Source organism: Gracilinanus agilis, chromosome 2, assembly GCF_016433145.1.
Source record: "Gracilinanus agilis isolate LMUSP501 chromosome 2, AgileGrace, whole genome shotgun sequence".
Classification (NCBI taxonomy): Eukaryota; Metazoa; Chordata; class Mammalia; order Didelphimorphia; family Didelphidae; genus Gracilinanus; species Gracilinanus agilis.
The window spans coordinates 83,314,152-83,329,526 of NC_058131.1; the positions used below are offsets into that span (position 1 = coordinate 83,314,152).

At 36.4% G+C, this 15,375-nt stretch overlaps 1 protein-coding gene across 1 annotated transcript in view; it reads left to right on the top strand.

The window, feature by feature from the left end:
* Positions 1–1,276, top strand: part of RMDN2 (regulator of microtubule dynamics 2) — a 58,663-nt gene extending 57,387 nt beyond the window's left edge. Inside the window, exon 10 of the mRNA XM_044660626.1 lies at positions 850–1,276. Within this exon, the coding sequence (XP_044516561.1) occupies positions 850–903 (54 nt within the window). The 3' untranslated portion in view covers positions 904–1,276. The remainder of the gene's footprint in view (positions 1–849) is intronic.
* The last annotated feature ends 14,099 nt before the right edge of the window (positions 1,277–15,375 follow it).

Sequence of the window (15,375 nt, forward strand, 5' to 3'; positions counted from 1 at the left end):
GAGGTCCTAGGTTCAAACCCGGCCTCAGCCACTTCCCAGCTGTGTGACCCTGGGCAAGTCACTTGACCCCCATTGCCCACCCTTACCAATCTTCCACCTATGAGACAATACATTAAAAGTACAAGGGTTAAAAAAAAAAAGATATTAAAAAAAAAATGAGAGAGCTAGATGAAGCCCCTAGGCTTCATAGCTTTCTGTATATGGCCTAAATAGTCAAAGTAAGTTTTAATTGAAGCCATTGGTAATTTGACAGTCATGTGTAAGGAGCCCCCACTCTTTGTCAGCACTGATTTGGAATGACAGAAATTATGTGATAATTATTCCTGAAAATGATCTCTGTATGCAAGGACCCCTCAGGACAGGCTCTCTTGGTGATCTTTAGTTTATCCAATCAAATGAAATAATACATGTAAAAGTGCTTCACATACTTTATATATAAATGCTACCTATTTTTCTCTTTTAGCTAGCTTATAGAATAGAACCTCACCATTTGCCTTGCCATAAAAGTGTCTTTGTCCTAGTGTTGGGAAGATCTCAGCATGCCAAGCTTCTACAAAGAACTCCACTCCTCTCCTTCTACTTCCTTGGATCCTCCAGTTAGTCTCCTCTTTGGAAGGAGTTTTTTGGAATATTTATCCAGTTTATCCAGATTTTCAGACATGAGTTATATCTAGTTCCTAATCAACCTTATTGTTTATTCTCTTTATAATAACTGCTACTAAGAAATCTATTCCAATCCCCTATTCATAAGATAAAAAAAAATGAAAAATCTATTTCTGGGGAAAGAATGAAAAACATATCCTTAAAAAAACATGTTAAATCTCATTATGTGTTTGTATTTTTTTTTAGGATCATCAGGCTGAGAAGGAGTTGGAAAATTTAACCAATTCTTTAAAGAATTAGGAATAAGACATTTTGCTTCAGCAAACCAGATGCAGCAACTTTAAAATACAACTGATGAAAATTCAACTGGCCAACTATGCAATCTTTAATATCACATTATGTATTTCTATTTTAATTTGGGAGAATGTAATTTAGAATTAGAGAGTGATATCTCCACCCTGGTGGTGAAGAAAAGTGTTTTCTAAATGCATTCCATGACTGGCAGAATCAAAAAGCTAATCAATCATGTTATAGAAAGACTCCATGAAAATTGCAATATCAAAACCAAATTATTTCTAACAATGTTGTCTTTGTATATATGATGTTCTATTTCCTATTGACTAATCAATACCAATATATCCTTCAGAGTCTTTCTCCAAAAAGTAAAATAAAATCAAAACACTAAAAGGAAATTACTTTGTTGAGGTTTAATGAAATTCTATTGTCTCAACAGAAAATTCCTCACAGTGAATGCTATGAAACTGCCAAGTTTGAGACCTAGTGACAAAGGTCTGCAACCTCAGCACTAGAGTTTCAGTGATCTAACGGTGTTGGATCTCTGAATCTCTATTCAGGAGCAGAGCACTTAAGGTCAGAAGTCTTCTCTCCTCACCTTTCCCTAGAGTCCTAGAGGAGCTGAAGGAGCCATTCCTGCTTTGGTTCATTCAAACCTGAGTAGAAGATAACATTACTTTATGCTAGGATTGCAAGGCTCTGATCAGCTGTCATGGAACCCACATTTAAAAAGCTGCTAAACTCAGGGTACTCTGTGCAAGAGACTGGGCTAGTTGTTACAGGGAGATACCTCTTTTTCTTCTCTTTTTCATGGTCTTTACTCTTGATAGGGCAATACTGAAATTATCAAAGGCAGGATGGTGAGGACAAATCTAAAACAGTTGCTGAAATCATCAATGAAAGTGGCAAAATATCCAAGAGGATAATAGGCAATGATGAAGAGGGGGGTGGGAATGGACTAGGAATAAGTGGTATAGGGTAGCACTGGAGAATTAGGAGTGAGTTGCTTGTGACAGAATCAAACCTAGTGGTAACACTAAAGCCTCCATTGTTCTTTCCCTTGCATCCTCATAAGATGCAAAATATCAAGAACGGAAGAGAGAGTTATTTGAATAAGTGATTAGCAGCTCATTAACTATGTGACTGAGGTGGCCTGCTATAGTGAAGAGAAGGCTGGCCTTGGAGTCACAAAGACCTAGACTTAGAAAGTCTAATATATGCTGTATGTACAACCAGGTACAAATCATTTGCCCTATTGGTGTTCCAGGCAACTCTTTAATAATAAAAGTTGCAGACTGATCTCAGCTCTGGAACGAGTTTCTACACTGGGAATTACCCCCACAGATGAAATCCCAGACCAGGGGAAAAATACTTCATGGGAAAAGGCTACTGAGTAAAAAAAAAATAATTTAATGAAGATGTAGTATCTCTGGAATAAGTCAATGAGAAATATCTGATTTAGAAAACTTATTTTTATACTCATTTTCTGAAATATATCCATTCCATAATGTGTAACTTATACAATCTTATTCAAATTGCTTGTATAATTATCTGAGTAGAATTTTACATAACTGCAACTTACATTTTCTTTCTAAAGTTTCCTCACTTTTTTTGAACCAAGTATGCTACTTTCATGTTACTTTTCATTATTTCTCAAAAATGTGTGCTAAATATCCCCACTGGGCTTTTTTATTTAAACTCTTATTTTCTGACCTAGTAATAACAGAAGTCAGAGAGGCAAGGGCTAGACAAATGAGATTAAGTAACTTCCCCATGCCATGGTCACACAGTCAGGAAGTGTCTAAGGCCACATTTGAACTCGGGTCCTCTTGAATCCAGATCTAACACTTTATCCAGGTGGCACCTAGCTGCCCCTATCACTATTGTATTGAAATTTAACTTGAAGAGGAGGCAGACAATAAGCAACCAATGTGTAGCCTCCTCATGAACAATGCTTTTTCAGTTAAGATTTGACTTTGTGTGCATCTCTGTATCCTAAAGAGATTAAAAAAAAAAGAAAAAGAAAAAGAACCTATTCATACAAAAATAATTATCGCAGCTTTTTTTTTGTGGTAGCAAAGAATTGCAAATTGAAAGGGTGTCCATCAATTATGAAATGGCTGAACAAGTTGTTTTATATGATAGTTATAGAATACCATTAGGCTTGTCATTAAGAAATGACAAGCAGGATAATTTCAGAAAAATCTGGAAATACGTGAACCTGGTACAAAGTGAAGCAAGCAGAACCAGAAGAACATTGTGCACCGAGACACAAATATTTCTTGAAGAACAACTGTGAATGGCCTAGTTATTTTCAGCAATGCAGTGATCCAAGACCATCCCGGGGACTCATGATGAAAAATGCCATCTGCCCTTTAAGACAGAACTAGACTTGAATGCAGACTGAAATACTATATTTGAGATCTCGTCCACAAAATCACTAATGTGGAAAAATGTTTTACATGATTACACATGTTCAATTTGATATCAGATTGCTTATCAAGAAATGGAGATGAAGAAAAGAGGGGAGGGAAGAAGTGAGAATCAAAAGGAGGGAGAGAATTTGGAACTCAAAACTTAAAAAAAGGAATGTGAAAAAAATTTTACATAAAATGGAAAAATAAAATATTTTTCAAAAAAATGAACTACAAATCTATAAATCTATTTTAATCTCTTTTCTAAACATTCTCCTTGATTTACTGTAAACATACTTGACATCTTATTACTGTCTTCATGTAGATGTCCCCTAAGTAACTCAAGCTCATCAGGCTCCAAATGGAACCTGTATGTTTCAAAAAATTTCCTCCAAAGTTTCCCATTTCTGTTAATGCCACCATCCTGAATGGTCTTTATACTGGACATAACAATCAAAATGACTAATAGGGTGCATCTCCAAGGTAAATAAGGAAAGAATAAGAGCACCTGGTTTGCCAAGTCACCCGAGGCAGAACTGACATGTGATTGCCAAGACGGTATCAGCAATATTTGCAAGATCAAGAAAAATGGGAGAAACCATGAGCCATGACTGGAGAAGGGCAACTGCTATTCCAGTTTTCAAAACAAAACCCAACAACCTCTTTAGTCTGAATTTGAAACACTGCCAATTCTCCCCAAACCCCAAACAGAGAATGGGAAATAATCTCATTATACATTGATGGAGATATGCCAGGATCCCATTAAGAGTTAACAGGAGGCTGGCTTCAAGATGAGAAAAGGTTCCCAAGGGCCTCATGACAAATGATAAAATGGAGGAAGTTCAATAGTAAAAACTTCTGGCTTAGAAAGACTAGGACCCAGGGTGGAGACTTGGAGCCAAGGAAAAAGTGCTCCTGGGAAAATTCTCAATGCCACTAAAAGGAACACACTCTTGGGGGAAGGGAAGGGATCACCTATCAGAGGATCACTGTGGCTTCTGAAACTAAGCTTTTATTCGAATTCAATTTCTCTTTGGTGCTTCCTTTTCCTAAATCCTATATAGAACCATAAGGAATTATTTGGAAGGGCATTTAAAATCATGTAGTTTACCTTCTATAGGAAAATAGGTGGCACAGAAGATAAAAACTGGACCTAAATTCAGGAAGTCTTGAATTTAAATCTGACCTCAGGCACTGACATTTAATCTCTCCCTGAGTTCAAATTTGACCTCAGTCACTAGCTATGTGAATCTGGGCAAGTCACTTACACCTGTTTACCTCAATTTCCTTATCTGTAAAATGAGATGAAGGAAATGGCAAACCATTTCAGTATTTCTGCCAAGAAAACCCCGAATGGGATCACAAAGAGTCAGATACAATTGAAATGACTGAAGGACAATAATTTTGAGTTATTCCCCAATCGATGGCTGTCTTTTGTTTTTAGTTCTTTGCTACCATCAAATCTTTTGAGATATAGGAGTTGTGTTTTTTTTTCTTGTCAGTGATCTCTTTGGGAAATATGCCTAGCAATGGAATTTTGGTGTTTTCTTATGATCCTGATTAGCCTAATCACTCCAGACTAATCTGTAATTACAAATTATTTAGGTCTTCAGTAATAAAGTAGAAAGACTTTTCATTGCAGGGTATTGTTAAAACTAATAGTATCTCATTCAGATTAGGCCAAATATTTGACTAAAATATTGTCCTGATATGATTTTTTCAATATACACCCAAAGTGGGAAAAGGGCAGAGGTGCAGGAAAATTCCTTCAGTTTATTTCCAGAGAGAAAAATCAAATTGACCATATCAATAATAAAAAACTCACAATTGTTGTAAATGCAAAAATAGAATTCATCTGGAAGAACAAAAGATCAAGAATATCAAAGGAACTCATAAAGAAATGTGAACAATGAGGGCCTAGGAGTACAAGATCTTAAACTGTACTCTAAAGCAGTAATCAGCAAAATATTCTAGCACTGACTAAGAAGAGAGTGGATCAATGGAATAGACTAGGGGTAAATGACCTCAGCAAGATACTGTATGATAAACCCAAAGATTCTAGTTTTGGGGATAAGAACTTACTATCTGAAAAAAATTGCTGGGAAAATTGGAAAATAGTATGGCAAAAATTAGGTATTAATCAATATCTCACATCCTATACATAAGGTCAAAATGTATATGTGATTTAGACATAAAAGGTGATAATATTAATAAATTAGGGAAACAGAATAGTTGACCTATCAGATCTATAGAGGAGTTTATGACCAAATGAAAGAACATTACAAGATGTTAAATGAATAATTTTTATTATATTAAATTAAAAAGCTTTTGTACAAAACTATGAAACCAAGATTAGAAGGGGAAAAAACTGGGAAAAATTTTATAACAAATTTCTCTGATGAAGGTTTCATTTTTCAAATATATAGTTCAAATATATAAAGAACTAAATCAAATTTGTAAGAATACAAGTCATTCCACAATTGACAAATCATCAAAGGATATGAATAAGTAGTTTTCAGATGACAAAATCAAAGCTATATTCACATGAAAAAATATTCCAAATCCCTCTTGCTTAGAGAAATACAAATTAAAACAACTCTGAGGTACTACCTCACTCACACCTATCAGAATAACCAATATGACAATAAAAGAAAATAATAAATGTTGGAAGGGATGTGGCAAAATATGGGCACTTATGCATTGCTGGTGGAGTTGTAAACTGAGCCAACCATTCCAGAAGGGAATTTGGAATTATGCTCAAAGGGTTATAAAACAATGCATACTTTTTTATCTAGTAATACCACTACTAGATCTGTATCCTGGAGAGATAAAAAAAAAAGGGGGAAAGGACCTACTTGTACTAAAACATTCATAGAAGCCATTTTTGTGGTGACAAAGAATGGGAAACTGAGAAGATATCAATCAGTTAGGAAAAGTTTAACAAATTGTGCTATATGATGGTGATGGAATTCTATTGTGTGCAAGGAATGATGAACAGGATGATTTCAGAAAGAGCTGGAAAGACCTACACGAACTGATACAGAGTGAAATAAGCAGAACCAGGAAAACATTGTACACAGTAACAGTAATATTGTGGCATGGACAACTTGGATAGACTTAGCTACTTTCAGCAATACAATAACCCAGGGCAATTTTGAGGGACTTATGACAAAGAATGCTATCTACCTTCAGCAAAAGAACTGTTGGAGTAAAAATGCAGATGAAAGAATATGATTTTTTCAGTTGTTTATTTGGGTTTATGTTTTGGGCTTTTGGTTTTATAAGATTACTCACAAAAATGAACAATATGGAAATATGTTTTGCATGATAATACAACACAGATTGAATCACCCGCCAATACCAGAAGGGGGAAGGGAAGGAAGAGAGAGAGATAAGTTCAATCATATAACTTAGAAAAATTGTGTGGAAATTTGTTATTACATATAACTGGGAAAAATAAAAAAACACAAAAAATGAAAATTCTGACACAAAAAATCCAATAAAAGACTAGCAAATACAGTTAAAAGATCATTTGCTATCAGTAGGCTTGATTTATACCAGGAATGGCAGATTGATTAAAGATAAAACTATTATGAATATGGTCTATTGTAATATGTGTAATGAGTATTTTATTTTAGAAGCTTTTTAAATATTGATAAAACGGTAATTTTTGTTATTAGGAGGAAGAAGAAAAGCAAAACCAGAATGTCCATTGGCAAAATTATTTTTCAATATAATTCTAGAAACGCTAGCTACAACAAGAAGACCAAAAAAAGAGAGAGAAATTAAGCTATGGCACCCTTCATGGAAACAAGTCAAGGCAGTTTCTCAAAAGACTGTGTATGTGAAGGGAGACGTGCTCCTAAATTAAAAGAGATTTCTGAACCTTTGCACTGCAGAAAGTACACATGATGAACATGTAACTGGTTTAGCCAAAAAACTGCAAAGGAGAAGAAAAGACTTGAACTTTGAAATGGGAAATGATAGATCTCTCTGAAGCTTCAGTCATAGGACAAACTGGCCCCCAATGTCCCTTGATGCCCAGGTGCTTCACACTCCCTACTCTGAACCCCCAAGATTTGTAAGAGTAAACTTCTGGGATGAGAATGTTCTTTCCACAGTTGAGCTGAGATTTCATCTTGCTCCTAAGTTGAAGTGCCCATTTACCCTTGAGTATTCTGTTGTCTAGACAGCTAGTGGTACAATGGCTAGGGTGTCAAACCTGAAGTCAAAAACTCAAAATCTGTACTCAGACACTTACTTGCTGTGTGATCCTGGGCAAGTCACTTAACTGTGTTTTACTCAATACCTCATCTGTGAAATGAGCTGGAGGAGGAAATGGCAAACCACTCCAGTATCTTTGCCAAGAAGACCTCAAATGGCTTCACAAAGAGTCAGACATGATGGAAAGACACAACAAATGCTGTTGTCTACAGTCTAAACTCATCTGCATAACATCTTCCATTTCTGTTTGGAAATTTTACAAATTTTACAGCTTGCTTAGATAAATATTTGCTTGCTATCCATGATTATTTTATGTGTAACAAACATTTGCAGGTTGACCTGAATGGAGTATAATGCAGTCAATGAGTGGCCCCTGGAGTGAAAAAGTGGAGAAAACAATGGTCCATCCTTTCATATCATCTCCTACCAAACTTTAATCCAAGTAATAAGAGAGAGAGGTAAATTAAGAAAAGAGTGTGTTATGCTTGAATATGAATTCATCCCTAGATTCATAAGAATCCAACTTTATTAACTCAAGAATGAGAACAAAAGAGAAGATGGAAGAGACATTGTGTGACCTGCCTGTTCCTTGGGTCCCTCTCCAGGTATTCAATCCCTATCCACCACAAAGAGGCCATATGAGTTTTCTGCCCCATGGAGCACACTATAACAAACATTAAATATGAAACTACATTATAGAGAGGATAAGTATTGTTAAAGAAATTGGTTTTCACAGTTAATATGATAGTCTATTTAGAGAATCCAAAAGAGTCAATGAAAAATTAGTTGGGGGACAGAGAGATGGCTTGGTAGATAGAGATGGAAGGTCCTGGGTTCAAATCTAGCCTTAGATATTTCCTAGAGTATGACCCATTTAACCCCAATTACTCTTACTACTCTTTTGCTTTGGAACCAATATTTGGTATTGATTTTAAGATAGAAAGTAAGGTTTTTTTAAAAAATTAGTTGAAAGAATAATTTTTAAAGCATGCTACTCACCTCCTGCCTGAAAGGCATATTTCGAGTTTGTAAAAATGTCAAAGATATTTTCAGATATGACCAATTGTTTTTATTTTACTTAACTATGTATATTAGTTATGATAGGGTTTTTTTCCAATTTTGAAGGTGGATTGAGAATGATTAAATTGCCACCACCACCACCCCGCAAGAAGGGGAAATATAAAGAGAGTTACTGAAGAATTTTGAAAGATACACAAAAGAGAAGAGAGAAAGAAATAGGCAAGACAGTTTGGAAAGTTATACATTGAAGCCATTATATATTTACAAGGAAAAGTTACCCGTTTTGTGCAGTATCTTGTTTCTTCTACTTTTGCATGTGAAAATGCTCAATTTTATTTGGTATTGAAATTCAGAATAATTTTTTAAACCCTAACCTTCCATCTTAGAATTAATACTGTGTGTTAATTTCAGAGTGAAAGAGCAGTAAGGGCTAGGCAATGGAGGATAAGTGACTTGCCTAGGGTCACACAGCAAAAAAGTATCTGAAGCCATATTTGAACTTAAGACCTCCCATCTCTAGGCTTGGTTTTCTATCCACTGAGTCATCTAGCTGTCCCCTAAAATAACTTTTAAAGAGGAACAAATGTGTTCTTAATGCATTCTTGTTCCCTTTTAGCAATCCATTCTTCCCCTCCCCTTAACCTTCTTCCTAATAGAAGTCACTACTAATGTGTTAAACCACTCGAAACCTTCTGATTACTATTGGGCTAAAGCCAAACCAATTGTTGAAGGAGAGGCTAGAATAATATTTCTTTTCTTTTTTTAAAATTTATTTAGAATATTTTTCCATAGTTACATGATTCATGACTTTTCCCATCTCTCTTCCCTCCCCACTCCTGAAGCTGACAAGCAGTTCCACTGGGTTATACATGTATCATTGTTCAAAACCTATTTCCATATTATTCATATTTGCAATAGAGCGATCTTTTAACATCAACACTCAATCATATCCCCGTTGAACCACATGATCAATCATATGTTTTTCTTCTGCATCAGAATAATATTTCTTAAGAAGGCTCTGTTGGCTTTTTCAATTAAGTCTAGGATAATTATTTAACAGAATGCATAAGAAAACCAGTTTGTTTTATCACTGAAATTTGACAAGCAAAATCCCACTGAATGTATAGTCTCCTCCTTCAGTTTATACTTGCCATGACCACTATTCTATCTTGGAACCAATACTTAGAAATGATTCTAAGACAGAAGATAAGGGTTTAAAAAAATTCAGAGGGGCCCATGAAGGCACCTTCTGTTCTGGACCCGATTGTTACAGATGAGAAGAAGATGGTGACTGGGATAGAAATGAGAACTGCAAAGGACAGAACAGAAGATTTTAGTTCTTACGTGCCATTTTTCAGATTTATGCCATCTATGGCCAAAAGATGACCATTTTACAATTTTAAGCCGTGGCCTAGACATCCAGGTTCTATTCTTAGATCCTTATTTCTAAGCATGGGCTATACTTCCCAAGTCTGCCTTTCTCTCATGAAGCCTTTGTCTATGATTGGCAGCCTGAAGAAAACATCACCTGGGCTTCTGCCTCGTGATTTGTGTAAAATTGTAGTCCACAAAACCCCTAGAATCCCTGTTACCCAAAGGGTTACCTTCCATGCTTCTGTATTTCTAAGATGGATTTTTCTTTTAACCCAACTGTTGGACTTTACCTTTGTCCCTATTTGATATTTATTTAATTTCATACCCTACTCCCAGGGATTTAATCCCGGAAGGTTTAGGACTCTACCCTGAGGCTGAGCTGACCTGATTGCTGGGTAAGTGATAACTCACCTCAATCCAAGATGGCTAGCCATCCCCAGACTGTGCTTCAGATGCTGACCAGCCCTCCACCAGGACACCAAAGGCTACAGAGCATAAGCATATTACCATCCATTTTGACACCTATCGTATCGACTACTTCCACCCCTCCACACCCACTCATATTTTCCATCTAGTTGTTCTATGGCTCCACTCACAAGCCTGTCTCTTAGCTAGATGCTTCAGTGGCTGCTCCTTCCATATATGCCCTTTGCCTTCTATGAGACTATAAGCTACTTGGGGGGGGGGGGAGGGACTGTCTTCTTTTTGCCTCTATATCCCAAGCACCTACTATCGTGCCTTGCACAATAGTGCGTACCTTTTGATGGATTGCTGGAAACACAATGTTCTTTTTTACTTTTGCCTTTTATTTTCTATTAGTCATTTTTGATCTGGCATTCCAGGTCCAAAGATAATCTTTTTTTAGCTGAGCAAAAAAAACCTAGAAGCAGAATGAGAATTAAAGAGTTCTGTTTTCTTTCCATCATCTGTTGTTAATTTAAAATTAAAAGGAAATTTAATCTATAAAAACATAAAGATAGAAAAACAGGAAATAGAAGATGAATAAAAAAGGGCAATCAAGGTCCTATGAGAACAGCATTTTAAATGTTGACACTTAGAATGAGTTAGGTTAGAGAGAAAGCCAGACCAAGTAGTTGTCAGAGGCTTTGGGGTCTTTCTTTTGTCCCCAAAAGAGTCAAAAAAGCCTGCTTGTTGTCCTTAGCATTCTACTCCTTTGGAAGCTTGAGTATTTCTAACTCTTTTCTTACAGTACCCTGGAGATCATTTCTTTTTATTCATCCTCTCTTTCCTGTTTTCCTTTTGCATTTGTGTTTCTTTTTAGATTGAATTTCATTTTCATTTTCAATTAACCAGAATCTGACTTCTTTCTTCCACCTACCCCATCACCACTGGATTAGGGAGGGGGAAGAAATAAAAACAAAACTCCTGTTACAAATACACATAGTCAAGTAAAACAAATTCACACCTTGGTCATGTAAAAAATGTATATTTCACCCTCTATCTCTAGTCTATCACCTCTCAGTCAAGAGTGAGGGATGTGGGGGGTTGGAGATGGGCACCATTCCAAATCATTGGTCTTCTGAAATCATGACTTATCACTGCATTAATCAGAGTTCTTAAGCCTTTCAAAATTGTTTATTCTTGCAAAGCTCTTGTTGTCATAGAAATTGTTCTTCTTGGTCTGCTTACTTCACTCTGATTCACTTCAAGTGACACTTGCCTTTACCACCCATTCCTCTTTGGTGTAGATTTCTACTTTTGCTTCTTTCCCTACCCCACTTTGGGTCTGAGACTGAATATTTGGCTCTGGACATCCCTGTACAGTTAGCCTACATCAGAGCTCTGGGCACTGAGTCTGTGATCTTGGCTTCCTCTTCTTTCTGTCCTGGTCCCTTGTCTAAAGGACAAAGTAGTGATCTTGGGCTGGAAAGATAATCCATGTTAGATTCTCCTTTGATCTCCTAGTCACTAACCCATCTGATTTTCTTTTTAGGTTACTGTTAGAGTAGTTTAGAGGTCTTGTCTGCTCTCGTCTATATGTCTTTCTAAAAAAACCTAAGTTGGCTGACGGTTCCCAATAAATCCATATTAGTCTATTTAGACTATTGCTCCTTTTTCCTTTCATTGAAATTGTTTCTGTCTTCAGAATTTCATTCTTGAGCATTCTTTGTCATTCTCGAGCCAACTTTTCCTATAGAATATTAGTCCATGGCACACTACTTATTCTTTCTCTGGACTCTTTTAAAGACCATGATTATGGAGATGATATTCTCATTCCACTCTTCCCTGATGAGACCATATTTAATGCCTTTTAGGAAGGCTATTGACAAGCTAGAGCAGGTCTGCAGAAGCCCAACAGAATGGTGAAAGGATTTGAGATTATGTCGTATGAGAACTGGATGGAGGAAAGGAGGATGTTCAACCTTGAGAAGAAGAGATTTATTGGAGCCAAGGTACCTACCTTCAAGTATTTGAAGGGCTCTCATGTGAAAGAGGAATTAAATTATTCTGCTTGGTCTAAGAGGGCAGAACTAAGAGTGCCAGGTAAAAGATAAAAGCAGATTTGGGCTCAATATAAAGAAGAACTTTCTAATACTGTGTAGCCCAAAAGTTTCATGGGCTTCAAGAGGTAATGGTTTCTCCCTTACAGCAGATCTTTAAGGAAAAGATGGAGGATCACTTGTTAATGTTCATTTTTTTTAAACCCTTGTACTTCGGTGTATTGTCTCATAGGTGGAAGAGTGGTAAGGGTGGGCAATGGGGGTCAAGTGACTTGCCCAGGGTCACACAGCTAGGAAGTGGCTGAGGCCAGGTTTGAACCTAGGACCTCCTGTCTCTAGGCCTGACTCTCACTCCACTGAGCTACCCAGCTGCCCCCGAGGATCACTTGTTAAGAATATTTTAAAGGGACTTTCTATTGAGGGACAAGTTGAGATATATGACTTGTGAAGTGCCTAAATCTCAGAAAAATTGTGACTTCAGTGATCTTTGAAATACTTCTCAAAGTTTTGCAATTGCTTTGATTTTCAAGAACCAATGAAAAGAATTAAAATATTTTTGACAATCACAATATATGAGTGTATGTGTATATATAGGTATGTATGTGTATATGAATGTATACACTTATGTACATATGTATGCCTCTGTCTCTTTGGATAAGTGTGAGTGGGCGTATACATATACACACATATATCTATAATTAATCCTTTGTGTCCAGTAATGAACAAGTAAGCATTTATATAGACTTAAAGGTTTTAAAGCAATATATTTATATATAAACTCATTTGTGCTTCACAACAACCTGGTAAGGTAAGTGCTGTGATTATCACCATTATACAGATGAGGAAACTGAGGGTGATGAAAGATAAGGGACTTGCTCAAGGTCTCACAGAGCATGTGACTGGGGAAGAATTTTAACTTCAGTCTACTTGTCTCTGAGTTCAGAGTTCTAGTTACAGTGCAATCTAGTGCCCCATTATGCCTTTCCTTGCTACTCCTATCACTAAATGGAAGCTGTCTTCTCTAAGCTCAAAATGACTTTGGACACCTCCCCTTGATGTAGCTGTCTATGTCACTCATAATAAACAATCATGGATCTCTTTTTAGTTTTTCTCTACTTTACATTTTAAGGTCTTGGTTATAAGTGAAGTTATAAGCATGGAGGTTGGGAGTTATAGTTTCTGCTTCTTTTTTATCTCCTATAGTGCCTAGCACAGGGCTAGATATATGTGTAATTAACAAATTAATTCATTATATGGGATAAAATATCTGCAAAATGCACATAAAATGAAAGAACCAACATACAAATCTCATCAAAAATTCAGCCAAAACAAATGCTGCAAAAATTGTAAAGGAGAGAATTCATTGGAACTCATTCTTTTTCCATTTCTAGGATTTCATGAGACTTATTTTTCCCTTGTTGACAGCATAAAAACAAACCTCAATTTACAAAGGGGTCATTATCTTTTATGGGATAAATCATCATATTGTTTTAGTTTACTGCATTGCATATCATTTACAAAGAACACATGTCCCAGTTCAATAAAAATTTACTAAAAACCAGACATCCTGTAAATTCATGCCTCATAAAAAAGATTTGTCAGTTTGCATCTTTACCCCCTCTGGTTGTTTCTTTTTATTTTCATTTATTTCCCAAATTGGAAAGAACACTAAGTTTTCTTGCTTGTTTTAATTCTCCACCAGAAAAGGCTTCAGGCAGTGGGGCAAAATGGTAAATCAACACTGGGCCAAAGTGCAACAATGGGTCTTTATGAGTGATGGTTCCCTCCTTGCCCTCTTGGCTTGTCTTCCTGTAGAGATGCTGACTTGTATTATGTTCTCTGCCAGAATGAGCATCCTTTCATCTAGTAATATTCAGTATCTTGAATACAGTCCAGGGCAACTCAGCCCAGGCCCTACAAACTCTTCCTCCTGGGCATAACTTGCCTGTCTCTACTGCTGGTTACTTTGTGGTAAGGTGGTAAGTCCTGTCTTTGGCTAAGTCTGTGTCTTTCCAAGCATCATTCCAAGGTTGCTGATGGGGAAAGAAGACTGATGTGTGCCAAATATCAGACTTCACGTGACAGGAAATTGCATCCTTCTTCTTTGCTGCATAAGCATCAAACAATTATTTTGTGTCTTATCTGGCATTCCATTCACTTGAATGTTCCCTGAAGGACCCCTTTGATGTATCTCCACCACAGAAGGACTTGATGTTCAGAATGATAGCCCTGATCCACTTCATGTTGCTAAAGGATTTTCTGAATCCCCAAAGGAAGACTAAGCTACCTTACTATATTGTGAAAATGTTTTATTGTATTTTATCCATTTTTGGTATACAGAACTGTTCAATCAATCGATATGTATTAAGTACCAACTGTATACTGAGTACTGTGTAGATCAGTGATTCCCAAAGTGCGTGCCACCGCCCCCTGGTGGGTGCTGCAGCGATCCAGGGAAGCAGCGATGGCCACAGGTGCATTTATCTTTCCTATTAATTGCTATTAAAATAAAAAAAAATAATTTCCAGGGGGCTAAGAAATATTTTTATGGAAAGGGGGCAGTAGGTCAAAAAAGTTTGGGAACCACTGGTGTAGATATTTGGAAAAATACAGACTTTAGAGTTAGTAACTTTAATTCTACAATGACATCCATCATACTCTCTTTATATAGCTTCCATTTATCTAGTCATTTACATATTGTCTCTGCTTGAGGGTAGAGACAATTTTTTTGCCTCTTTTTTATCCCTAATACTTGGCACAATGCCTGGTACATATTAAGTTTTTAATAAATGTTTGTTGACTAACTAACTATAATAGTACAAGCCTTCTTTTCTTGGCAGGAATTATGTTTAAATTATTACGATTATAAAACAATGGTAGAATTCTGGGAAATCATTGTTGAAGAGTAGGGAGATTTATGATCATAAAGAACCTGGGGCATGTGGGTAGTGTTTATAAGTTGATCGAGGAAATCCTTGATCTTT